General features: G+C 33.6%; 1 protein-coding gene across 1 annotated transcript in view; it reads right to left on the reverse strand.

Annotated features, from left to right (window-relative positions):
- Positions 1 to 1,896: 1,896 nt before the first annotated feature.
- RGS12 (regulator of G-protein signaling 12) overlaps positions 1,897 to 13,773 on the reverse strand; it is a gene marked incomplete at its 3' end in the record, with an annotated part of 68,264 nt that continues 56,387 nt past the window's right edge. The window contains exons 8-15 of the mRNA XM_008937179.1: positions 12,862 to 13,015; positions 11,539 to 11,615; positions 9,566 to 9,766; positions 8,501 to 8,574; positions 5,182 to 5,308; positions 4,129 to 4,225; positions 2,561 to 2,637; positions 1,897 to 2,050 (exon numbers count right to left, since the gene is read on the reverse strand). Of these exons, the coding sequence (XP_008935427.1) occupies positions 1,897 to 2,050; positions 2,561 to 2,637; positions 4,129 to 4,225; positions 5,182 to 5,308; positions 8,501 to 8,574; positions 9,566 to 9,766; positions 11,539 to 11,615; positions 12,862 to 13,015 (961 nt within the window). The remainder of the gene's footprint in view (positions 2,051 to 2,560; positions 2,638 to 4,128; positions 4,226 to 5,181; positions 5,309 to 8,500; positions 8,575 to 9,565; positions 9,767 to 11,538; positions 11,616 to 12,861; positions 13,016 to 13,773) is intronic.

The raw sequence follows: 13,773 nt of genomic DNA on the forward strand, positions 1-13,773 counted from the left end.
ATATATAAATAATACTCATCATAAATCACCACTGTTCTAGAAAGTCTCAAAACTTGGCAACAAGAAACTTCTCAATCGTAAGCCAAGAATTATACCACTTCTCAAAAAAGAAGCATCGCAACAATAAACCAGCTCTTTGGTACAAAACAGCTAAATATAAAAATATGTAATTCTTAATATAGGATCTCTGCATGCCCTAGTTTTCAGGAAGAGAGCACTAAAGCTACGTAATATTAAAGATGCTTTAAAAAGACATATCCAACAGATGAATTAATATCAATAGTTTCAACCCAGCTTACAAATGCTGTTTGAAGCAAAAGCCATTACAAAATTAAGCACAGAATATTCCTATCAGTAACTTAGCATAATATGAAGTCATACACTTGCACTTGTATGACCTTATTTCTAATCTTCTATTCATATTTGTCAGGCTTTGCATTGTATTTGTAAAAAGGAGTTTTTAACATGCTTTGTCAAATACCATAAAATCTGAACATAGCCAAGATGGAAGCTTCAAAATGCTTCTTATTGCCAAAGTTTTGCAACATGGCGGTATGCATATTAAAGCATGCAACATTTCTAATATGTTTCATACAAAAATGTTCCTTTGAAATTTCAAACTTCATAGAACAGTTGTTGGGTTTTTTTCATTAAAAAACAGTCTACAACATTTGGTACGTATTTTCCGAACTTGAACAAATTTCACAAAATACAAAATAAAATGTGAAAGCCTCGAATTCTGAAGTTTTCAAATTATGTTAATGTTTTACTCAGCCCTAGGAAGAAAAATGAAAATATTAAAATATGAAAAAGAAGTTAACAAAATAGTAAGCAACAAAAAATAATTTTAAATGCACTAAAATTTTGTTAATAACACTTATATTAACAAACATCTACTTTTAAATAACTGTTTTAGCCATAGCAACTTCTTCTGTTTCAGTCAGTGGACATTTATTCACAGACGAACATTCATTTGCTGTATAACTCTGCATAACCAGGTTGTGGATATGCGTCTCAGGTAAGATCAGCAGTAAATTTTAATCTGTGGGTAGAGTATCAGCTCTGATTTTTTTCTACTTGGGAAAATTGGAAGGAATATGTAGGACAGACAAGACAGGTAATTGTTTCAGTTTCAATTGTTCTGCCCTAGGGCAGAGAGTGGTATGTCAATATTTCTACTGCTAGTTTGGTTTTATTCCTCTTTCATCCATGAACATCATTCTATAAAAAGGAAATCCCCTTAAGAGTTTTTTTCCAATGATATCACCAAAAACCACTAAGATGTAATTAAAGGTTAAAAAAAAGGACTCAAAATAGACAGGATTGCCAATGACGTCTTTGTTTATTTCTACTTCTAACCACCTGTCCAGAATAGTTACTGAATATAAACTAAGCTTTTACTGTTGCTTGTCATAGGTCCTCCACCGTCATCAGACTGTACTGCCCTGACTGTTAGAGTCTTTAGCAGAAAATTTCCAAAAATTCTTACCTGAATAAATTAGGGTCTACACCATTGTGCAGAATGCCTTTCAGTCAGTTGAAGACTCTTAAGTAAGATGAACTTTCAGAAAGGCAAGCTTCTACATGGCTTGCAAAGGGTATCAAATGGGATATTCAACTGCAATTGAGTACCCAATTCCTTTTGATTTTGTCAGAATCAGGTAGCTTTCACTTTTGAAAATCCCACCTACATCTATCTTTAGGTATTCTTAACATTTTACTTTCAGCTTCAAAAGCTTTACCATTCAAACACAGTATCAAACAAAAACATAAAGATCATGACTATGATTTTCACAATGCAGCTTTAAACACACAGTACGTTTTCCTACACAGATACAAAAAACTCATTTTTCTAAGACTACTTATATTAATACGTAAACTATAAAGTTCACATACCCTCTGCTTCATCCAAATTTATTTTCTGACATTTTTTTTTCCCAATCTTTGCAATAGAGTCTTCTCTCTTTGACAGCCGGACTTCCCTAGCATTTTTTCCATTTTCTCCTTTCATTTTGATAGAATTAGACTTTCCTAGTGTTCTTCCCTCTCCCTGCATTAGAAGGAAAGTTAAGGTACTACTTGCATTTAAACTATATCGCTGTGTATATAATATGGTCTAAGTAAATAAAAAAGTTATTTTGAAAACACATTTGTCTAACAGCACCACAACAAATGTTTTGGTTTAAACTTGATTTTTGCAAAGGTGTAAACAAATATAATATTGTTTACCCTGAAGAATTCACATTACAGAAAGGGCCTTTGAATTTCAGTCTAATTCATTCATTTTCAAATATAGATAAGTCAATGAGACATGACACAACAAATACAACACAGCGAAAGAGCTATTTGATTCATGGAATCATAGAATCATGAAGACATACTTCTCACAAATAAATGCTGTTGACAGTGGAAAACTGTTGGCTAAATTATAGATATACTCAAACCAGTTACATAATTCAGCTGATTCGAAATCATGGATGAGTGCAGTTTTTAGTATAGAATTCCAGAAGGAAAAAAAAAAAGATGATCTAAGGGACAAAAGTCATTGCAGAAAACTTACAGTAGACACTTGGTTTCTTGAAGTAGTTACAGTTGCACTCTGTTTTACTGATGCACCTTTTTGTTTATCTGTAAACACTGAACATAAACATACCTTCTATCATTATAAATGTATGATTTCCCCATGAAGTAGTATTTAAGGAACACTGATGCACAAAACAGATTTTTTGCTTTAAAATGTCCCAGAGGTACTTAGAAAATGAAGAGTGAGCATAGCTGATATGATAGTTGGTAGTTGAAACCTACCAGAATTTCCCTCCATCTTCACATTTTCCTAATACTGTCAATAAGAAAGTTTAAAGTAAAAGTTAAAGATAATGAACTTTCACTTAAATTGTGCCAAATTTTCAGTTGCTTTAGATTAAACAGCTAATAATTCAGTTTGTAATTCTCAAATTTAAAGAAAGAAAAAGGCAGCAGAAAAAACAATTGAAAGGTCATGTTGAATCTTTTCCAAACAGTTTTGTGCATCAATTGTTTTCCAAACATTCCCATATCCTCCTTGTCTAACTAAATGGCTCTTTCAAACTATATCTGCCTGCAACAAATGCATTAACTGAAGACTGAGCTGCAAACACAGAAACATGGCCCTTTTCCACTGGTATATTTCCACAGAGTCAGACTTTTTCTAGAAAGATCCTCTATAATTCAGACTTTTATAGCATCTGGCAGCACACAGGATTACAGTTTTATTTGTAATCCTTAAACTAATTGTCTGTGAGAGTATTTAGATTGATCTTTTTTTCAATGACAATTGAATCCATTTCCTCAAAAAAGAACAAATCTGATTTTCCTCAATAAATACCCCCATCTTTATTCTCCAAGTTGTTTCTCAAAGAGCATCTCTGCTCTAAGTCAAGCAAATTTAACCATATCAACTTTCATTTTTAAAACTAAGTGGTTTTTATCTATAAAAAGATCTCCTACTGAAATCAAACCTTTACTCTCAACAGCTACTGCTTATATTTAAGTGAGCGTGTTGATTGTGGCAAAAGACAATCATCTGTTCTGTTGATTGATCTCTATTTTTCAAATTATTTTGTGCAAGGAAATCACAAATTATATCCTTTTTAGTATTATCTCCACCAATTATCACTTAAAACTGGAGATGTAGGCTCAGCTACTTTCTCATGCTAAAGAAGAGAGTTATCATAGCAATATATATAGCTTCTGCACAAACCGTATGTTTTACTTCTAGAGTGTTTCTTATGAAATAATTGCCAAATTCACAGAAGTTATGTGGCAATTTATTTTCATTATTATTACTTGGCACTATGTCCCTAAATGCGTATTAATATCTATAGCTGAGGGCAAGTGAAATATTCAAATATTAGTACTCCAAAATTTCTCACAGCAACAGTAAAGTACTTGCTATGAATAGATCAATTTAATCTTCAGTCTTTAGAAACTGCACATTTTTTTTTAGTTAAAAAGAATATATGCTACATGTGACATACCTAAATTTAATCATATTAACCTCATCTTTGCATCAACAGAAGAAACTAACCAAAGTCAGGGTTTAAGAAACTGACTGGACATCATGAATAAAATCGTTTTATGCCAACTTACCTCTACCCTTTGTAGGCTCTTTTTCATCTAGAACAACCCTCTGACCATCCAGATTAGATATAGGGACACCAAGATCAAGTGGTTCCTGCTCACCATTCTAAAGTCAGATCACAGTTTGTATATAATAGAGAAAAAGATGTTTTCAGAACAAATTTATGCAGTCTGACATTTTTTAAAAGAGAATAAGCAAAGTATTTTTATTTTTCAGTGTAACTTCTATATATCTTTCTTCTACCTTTCTAAAAATGTTTATTCCATTTGCCTAAAACTACCTTGATTACAATGCATGTAACCCATTTATGTGAGGAGAATGGTATTTGGGGAAAGAAGATACAAGGAGAAAAAAAAATAATCCAATTTACAGGCATACACAAATACTCCAGGATCATTACTGTGTTTATGTTCTTCAAATCATATTGTTTGGAGGAAGTTTGATTATTACTTTATACTCTAAAGTGGTTGTATTATGTTAATTTCGTAATTTTGTAAAATAAAATTATCTTTATACCAATACGTTTTACTGTTGTTTTAAAAACATGGACTGATTCAGCCAAGACAGTATACATTCTAGAAAAACCACAGAAGTAACTTTCCATTCCTTGATATTCCATCATAACCAAATAGAGAGAATGCTAGCCAAGGGTTTACTAGTAGAGAAGTTGCATCAGTCTGCTTCCACAGAAATTTTCTGCAAGGGTATCTGAGGCAACTTTCATGATTCCCAGGATAATGGAACAATAGCTTTAACTAATCTCGGTCAACTTCCTCTGTATAATAATCAGCAAAGTTGAACTCTAGAAGAAGCTGTGCTAAGGCTCTGTTGTTTAGGCTGTTGAATTTATTCTGAAGGAGAATATAAAACAGACGCAGACTAAAGCTTTGAGGTAGTTACTATTAAACATAATGGTTATGACTTCTATGCATTTCCACCTCAACATGCAGTTACAAACACAGAATTTAATGCCTAATTATAGGGACAGGAATAAGTTCAGGGACTATCATAGGATCCAGACAAAAAATACTGCAGATTGAATTACATCAAAAGATACTTACTAGTCTTGCCACAAGTTCATTAAGATTTAAACCATATTTTGCAACCACGGGCCTTAAGACCTCTGTTACTGGTTTGGTGGGTTTAGCCTTCAAACCAACTGATCGATTGATTGGAACAAGATCCAGCCTGAAACATAACAGTTGTAACATTGAGTATGAAATGTTCCAATAAACAAAATGTACAAAGTATAAAAAAAGTCCAATCCACAGCAAAATTAAACTAGTTTACAGCTAGTCACCCTGAAACTTCACTATCACAAATCTATCCTAACCTGCAGGTTACAAATACAAATAAAACTCCCAGAGTATCACTCACCAGAGTTGAGTGAAGGCATGAGTCAACCTAATTGTATGGTAAGCCTCAAACCTATTAGATACATTCTGTAGCATTTTCATCTTTATTATGAGATTACTCTGACCATTCCGGTCCAGGAATGCTTTCAAAGTGACTCCATGCCTGTACTATAGCCTTGGATGCAAGAAAAATATTTCCTCCCACTTCCACAAGAGAGACTCAAAATGTCCTGTTCAATTGCTTGAGCTGGGCTTGGACAGGAATTTTTCTTTTTAAGGATATGAACAAGTTCAGTGGAATTCCAGATGATGCTAATTTCTGGCTACATGCCACCATATCACAAAAAATTCTGTAAGAGAAACTTACATGCAAAAGCTATAAAATCAGTTCAGTTGGAATTTAAAGGATAGAGACAGCATTTTTCAAAGTCTGTTATGCAATTTTACACCATTTCATCAACATAGCAAAAAAAAAAAAAAAAGACAATTTTTAAACCTAAACAACTATTCCACTTGTATCTATTTCCTTGCACAGAAATGTGCCTAGTTTTCATGGTTTTTTGGTTTTTTTTTTTTTTTTTTTTTTTAATGTTCTTTACTTGTACCTTAAAATTCCTCCATAACAGTCACATTTGACTAGAAGGGCACTTGTAAAAAGGAAAAAAAAAACCAACAGCAGGCTTATTACTAACAAAACTATCACAAGAAATGTCCACCATAAGAAGAAATTAAAATTATTAATGATTTTGCCAGTCATGATTGAATGTAAACCCCATCTTCCAAGATGTTTAGCTTTACTGAACAGACTGTGCTCTCATGAGACTCCACCTGGAGGATTGTGTTCAGCTCTAGGGCCCCAAACATCAGAAGGACATGGACCTGCTTGAGCAGGTTCACAGGAGAGCCACAAAGACAATCAAGTGGTTAGAGCACCTTCCCTTTGAGGACAGGCTGACACCATTGGCTTTGTTCAGCCTGGAGAAGAGAAGGCTCCAGGGACTCTTGATCAGAGAGTGTAGTGATAGGACAAGGGGTAACAGTTTTAAACTGCAAGAGGGTAGATTCACAGCTCTTCACTGTGAGGGTGGTGAGACAATGAAGTACATTGTCCAGAGAAGTTGTGGATGGTCCACCACTGGAAGTAAGTGGTCAGGTTGGACAGGGCTTTGAGCAACCTGGTCTAGTGGGAGGTGTCCCTGCCCAGGGCAGGAGGGTTGGAACTAGATGATCTTTGAGGTCCTGTCCAGCCCAAATCATTCTATGATTCTAAGACTTTTCCCTTCCACAAGAAACCTGAATAACTGAAACTTGATCTTTTTTTTTCCCTTGAATACAACATCTACTAAATTGAAACTATCAATTTTAATCACTAACTGGTAATTGACACAGAACTGGCAGACATTCAGGCAACCAAGTACATCCACAACATATTTCTCTTATGTCTGAAAACATTCCAAATATTTGAGTATTTTTGCTTACACAGTGTCTACCTACAGAAGGAAATAGTGTAGAACATTTCTACATTTTAATTAACACACAAGTAACATATGGTACTGCCTACATAAAGTTCCTTTTTAATTTGGAAACTCAAACTCACACTTAATAAAAGACTGCTCAATCTCATTTTCCAATCTGAATATTCTATACCATAGTTCTTAATCTAAAGAATCCTTAAATAGAAACTAGCTCTACTTCATAAAGAAAAGAAATAGAAAGCCAAAATGAAGAATGTCTGACAAAATAAATTTTATTCACTTCAAAAGCACAATTCAGTAATGTAGCACAAAAATTCTACTTGATTACTTTTCCCTGAAAAAATTATTTCAGGAGTTTTCACATCACTAGTTTGGATTTTTAGAATTAAGGAACATTAAAACAACTTCTGTCATTTTGGAAAAACTGCACACTATAAAACAATACTACAAAATACTAAATATATAATGTACTGGTTATGCCCATTTTAATAATAAAGATTAAGGGTAATAAATCTATACTCAGATTAATTTCTATTTATACAATTAGTTTTACTGAAGTCTGCCAGTTAGGCACATAATTATAGATGTAGCTGTAGGAATATGTAATCAATAAATATAACCATTTAATCTTAAAGGCCTATGTTTTTATTGTTGCTTTTAGGATTAAACTAAGAGATTTGCAGTTCAATTTCCATCTTATTCTTGTGCCGCTTCAACATATTTCTTCCTGATGTGGAATGTCCCTCTGCAAATCTGTCCCATATGCTTGTTCACAACTGCTTCAGCCTGAACACTTAAGCGATCATAATAATATTTAAATGTCCCTAAACTGGAACTTTGGCATCAAAATCCCACTTGTATCCAAGACAGCAATTCAGAAAGCTTGCTCGTGCACAATTTAAAACTCACCAGGTGCCGCTCTACTCAGTTTGAAATGTTCCTGTAGGCCCACATTTCTCCTGTAAATCCTTAGATGTCTTCCTCTAAACTACCTTATAGAAGTAGCCTAATCTCACCATTACCTGTAGAGGAAACATTTTGCAGGTGGCTCTACATCTAAGGGACATTAGTGGCTAAAACTAGGCAGGATATCTAACTTAAGCACTTGTGTAACTCAGAGAATCCCTTATGCAAAAATATCTCTTGCAAAGTGTTATTGCAATCTAAAGTAAAAATGGACTTTTGTTTTAATAAAAACCTCAAACTGTGAGTTAACTGCAAGTTAACTTCAGCTACAAACATCTTCAGTTACAAACAGTAGGTCATCTTCTTTCTTCACTTGAGAATCTTTGCTTGATAATAAGGTCTCTTTCTTATAATGTATCTGTATAATGAATGGGAACATTATATCTCCTAATGCTGGATTCTGGATTACAATTTAAGATGTTGCACTGCATGGCTAACTGGATCTTCTACTGGATTCAAACTTGTTTCTGCATTAATAACTCTTCTGCACAGGTAACTAACAATTTACTTCAGTGCACTTACAGAACGTAAAATGGAAAACAAGCCGGACAATGCTAGAGGAAGACACTATTTTTGTCCCTTACCGAAATAAAGTGCGTTTTTCTAAACGTAGGTCCCGAGACTCCAGGATGCTACTGTCTTGGTGCAACACAAGTGGCTACAGAGAACGTGCCAGACGAAGACAAGGAGAGAGAGCAAATTAATTTTAAAATACGTAAAAAAGGACAGCTGTGTGGTTAAAACGTTTTCTCAGATAACTCAGAAAATGATTGATATAGGTTGTATGCATTCTAGTGGATAATGATTTACAAAATGCAGTATGATTCAAGCGCATTTTATTTTGGCTAATTGTGAAACAATGATCAAGCTTCAACATCCACTGCAGTCGGCAGGAATTCAGGAGCTCAGTGTTTTAAAACATGTCTAGGTCCTTCAACTTAAATAAATTATTACATAGATTGATGCCTTAGAATTTATGGCAAGTTAAGAATCTTTAAAAGATTTAAAAGGACAAGCACATAACTATGCACATTCATTGATGTTTGTCACTGTGATCATCTAGACTGACCATAAACACAAATTTAAGACAATAAACGTTTCACATCCACAGCTTCTCTTTGAACTGGAGATAATTCTTTTGGAATGAGAGCTATTTACCCCCCACACAAACACAGACTGCTGCCCTGGAAAATCTCCTCAATATTGAAACATATAACTTAATTCTAGCATGAGTTCATCTCATTCACCTTTGAATGCCATTATGTTTCTTTGCTTAAATGAAGTACCACCTACTACAATATGTTACTTTTCTTTGTGTATACTTTCAGTTAAGTACAAGCTAACCATTCCTCTGAACAAATGACGTGGACTAGATGCCTAAATTAACTTATTGTTATAAAGAAATATTTTTCATAATCTCTCTTCTGTTTTCTGTAATGTAGATATCACAACCAATCACACTACTCCATCAATTCTATTTTTACTAAAATTCTCCTTCAATTAACTTTTTAATTTGGCACTTGCATTGCCAATGTAAGGCTATAGGTAGAACCTGAAGGCAGATATAACTATTTAGAGAATAGAATTCCTTATTAGTAAAATGAGTATGAAACCACTAAAAAAAAATAAAGCACAGGAATATGTAATACCTTATCACCTCCAACTAAAAAAAGGTCCACTGCAGCTATGTTAATGCCATGTTTCTCACAGAGCCCAGAAAGCACCTCTTTGATAGAGAATCCAGATTTCACAGCCATTTTGCTGGATGAACCATCTGGAAGGTTTATACAGCAGTATTTGGGGGATTTCTCTTTATCTGGTAGAAATGCAGGCAATCTTGAGGCTTCAGACTTGACAGGTAAAAGAAATAAAAGTCAGTGCCCTCTGGGAAAATTAGGAAAATGCATGAACTTTTAGAGTTTCTATAAATCAAACTAAGCCAAGAAGCATACTTTATACCATGTTTACAATTCAGAAATCCTTTCAATTATCACAAACACTAGATAAACTTAAACCTGAAAAAAAAATCCATTTAGATAAAGATAGCAGTACTGCACAAATCTAAAGGTATTTCAAGAACATATAAATTTTAGGCGAGTGTATAAACCATGTTACGATATTCTCAAACTATAGAACATAACTCCTAATCAAAAAGTGTAAGAAGTAAATAAAATCTTATTTAGCTTCTATATAGTTAAGCATCTATACTCAAAAAAGACCTGTTGATGTAAAACTTACTATTGGCACATTATGAATTAACATTTAAATGATGAGGAACACATCAAGTTAAACATCAAGTTCCTCAAACAAAATTTCCTCTTCTTTCAATATAATCTGAATGTTACACATACAAATACACCACAATTAAATTAAAATTTTTAAATAATCCACTTTAGCCATGCTTTTTTTTTTTTTAACCAAAGTGAAAAAAAATCTCCACAATGCCATGGGTTAAGGATAGAGGGCACAGCATTAATCTTTATTCTAGTGTAACAGCAGAATAGTAACACTATTACAAGATATCAAAAGTATCTTTGAAAATTTAAGAAAAGCTCACATAAAAGGACAGTACAAAAATACTGTTTGCAACAAACTTCTAGGGTACTCGTGCTTTTTCTTTAACTTGCTGCTCCTCAACCAAATGACAGTAGCTTTCTGAATTAATCAGTTGGAGTGTTAGAAAAAAAGAGGGGTTGTTGCTTAGCAAGGTCTTTTGTTTTCTGGTTTTGAAAGTAAGATTTCTCTGCAACAGAAATAAACATGACTTTGCCATGCTTGCTTCCCTGATCAATATCTTTAGTATAGAAAAAATGACATAGCTGCTAGAATCTAGTCTACTAGAGGGATATAAAGACTATAATTTTTTTTTTATTTCCTTTCTATTCTTCCTCCATATCAATGTAGTTAAAATAAATTTAAATGTAAATAAATTTAAATCAATTTTTGAATAAATTTAGATGTTCTATTTTTGATACATTTTTAGTTTTGCATTTCATTAGTTTTACACTGCATAGGTGGAACAATGGTTGGAAATCACAGTTCTTCACTGATTATTTTCCTACATACTGTGACAAAATTGACTGCAATGAAATTCCCTACCCCTCTTTCCTCAGATTTTAGGAAAGTTAAGTCATAATGACAAGAAGAGCACCTCACAACTTTAAAAGAAACAGAAAGAAGCACGACAGGCACTAGTATCACAGAAATCAGCCTAACACAACTTGTATATAGGTCAGCCTTTAACACATGGTTGTTCAGAACAGAATCTCAATGTTCTAGCAGGTGGAAAAAGCCATTTATAAAGAGCTACTGTAGCTCCCCCTGAAAGGCAAACTTTTAATGTGGAAGGTTACTGGTGTCTGAAGTTCAGAGAGGCAAGATGCAAAAGATATCTTTCTGTTACAAGGACAAAATAAGCAACTCAACCTCTATTACACAACCTCTATTACATTTCTAGTGTTCTAAGATTGCTTAATATTGCATCTTGCCCTCCAACTGTACCACTTAAAGACCCCTTCACAAAGTATGACATCAAACAAATTACTTCATTCTACTTGGAAAATTAGTAATTGACTGTCTCCACTGCTTCCCCACTTCCTCATTATTAAGAGAAAGCCATTACCAAGTCAAGACTAGCAGTTGATGACATGGAGCCTTGTGATTCCCGTCTGTACGATAATCCATTGGACTGAATAGAATCTGTGTAAAGAACCAGCAGTCAGTAAAAAGGCTTAGTTTTATTATTTATACAGAAAGCTATTTCAAATACTAGTTTCTCTGGTCAGAAGAATAATTTTTTCATTAAAGGAAAAAGCACCAAATCTTCATGTGCACTTAAGCATGGAAAACCAAAACAATATTTAGGCAAGTATTTCTTGGTTATGTAACCCTTGAATAAACCCACTTGCTTTTATATTAAAAAAAAAAATCAAAAAGAAATAACACTAAAAATATATTTTCTAAAAATCTCAGAAAGTTTTTTCAAACTTGAAAATTAGTCTACCTCTTCAGATGTTTTGAAGTGAGATAAATATTTTTAAAAGTACAAGTATGATGTTAGAAAATTAAAGTCTAAGATTACCACTAGTCACTTTCAAAAGTTTAAGTCTATAATCTTAGTTAATGCCTTGGATGGCCTTTCACGTATGAGTATAATATGAACAGTTATATGTTCAAAGATACCTTGTGGGTCTGGACTTTTACTAGGAAACAGAGAAGAAGGAAACATAATAACTATATGGTCCAGATTTGGTGCTATATTTGGTGTTATTCTGAAATAGAATTTCTCTATAATTTTCAACTCAATGGAACGAGTTAATGAAGAACTTTCAGCTCCTCCTCTGCAGGCCATGTACAGGTGCTTTCATAGGGGAACTCTTCCTTAAACTCTCAAAAACAATTAAGAGACAAAAAATCAGTTTACAAGGATTTTCAGAACTCGGATTCTCTTCATTTTAGACAGGAAAGACAGAAACAGGTATTGAGAGTGCTCAAAAGTGAACATACCTGTGTGACACTGATAAAGAAAGGTAGGGTAATACAGATAGAAGAATTTTAAATTAGCTGTAACTACAGCCCTACCTGCATGTACAGCTCCTGAATTTCTCTTTAAAGAATTGACATTATCATACTATAAAAACAGTAGCACTCTACTCAAAAAAGCAATTGCCAGTACATGGAAATGCAGAAACTACTAGAAAGCAGAAAAAAAATATCTTTTGGAAGTCAATAAAATGAAATTTAAATATTTTCATGCTTTTATCTATTTATTTTTACACCTGCTTTCAAAAAACTTCCAGTGATACCAGACCCACCATGGCCTTCTGACTTGAAAGTTCCTTTTCCCTTTGTGATGCCCAAGGATGCACGTAGATGCGAACACAATGAGATTACTCAAATCTGTTGCTGAAACAGTTTTGCAACAAAGTGGAATATGAATACTCACCATGTGGATAATCACCATTTTCTTTTCTCTTCTGCGATTTTCCCAAACTCTTACTTCTTGACCATGAGAAAAATGTTCCCCTTTTTTTCTTCTCAGTGTCCTCCTCTCCTGATTCTTCATTCAAAGATCTTCCTGACTTTGATTTACCACTTAACTATCACCAAAACAAAATTATATCATTGGTTGGATCACAGTTGTAAGTATATTATCTAACATAAACCTTCCCACACTTCTTCCCAAACGAGAGTGTGATGGTCAGGTTAGCTGTCTTCTTTACCCCACTCACAAGCGTATGTGCCAATGTGCCTTTCAACAGCAATCAAAGAAACAAACCAGTGGAAACAAAAAGAAATACATAGATGGAAATGTGCTACTTGGTAGGGAGTACAAGACGATAGCTGGAAACAAGCCAGAGAGCTCTTGCAAGCATGAAATAAGTCTCCACAGCTCACCAGTAATGCCTAAGTTAATGTGGAAAGTCCATTTGCCTTGCTTTTAAAAGACAGAATTTCATTTCAGATATTTTTCCTGGGCTAGGCTTGAACATGATGTTCATTTAAAGACAAAGTATTGTTTAACATTTACAAGTGTAATCAAAGTATTTATTAATGCTGAAGAATACAAACATCAGGAACGTTTAATATTAAACTAAACTTGCTTTTAGTAAGCTATTATTCTTGTTAGATTATTAGAGTATTCCTTAAAATGCTTCTTTTAAAAAGGTTCCTAGTCATAAAAATACATGATAGCAAATAGGATAATGTGCAGTGATTGACATGAAAAATGCAAAGTTATATTTACCCATACAGTTATGTAATACTATGGTGGTATTTGTTAGGAGATCAGTAAGAACACAGGTCTAAATTTTAAGGAACTGGATCTATTTTACATATAATCATCTTAGTTCAGCAG

Source organism: Merops nubicus, unplaced genomic scaffold (genome assembly GCF_000691845.1).
Source record: "Merops nubicus isolate BGI_N331 unplaced genomic scaffold, ASM69184v1 scaffold12930, whole genome shotgun sequence".
In the NCBI taxonomy this organism is placed as follows: Eukaryota; Metazoa; Chordata; class Aves; order Coraciiformes; family Meropidae; genus Merops; species Merops nubicus.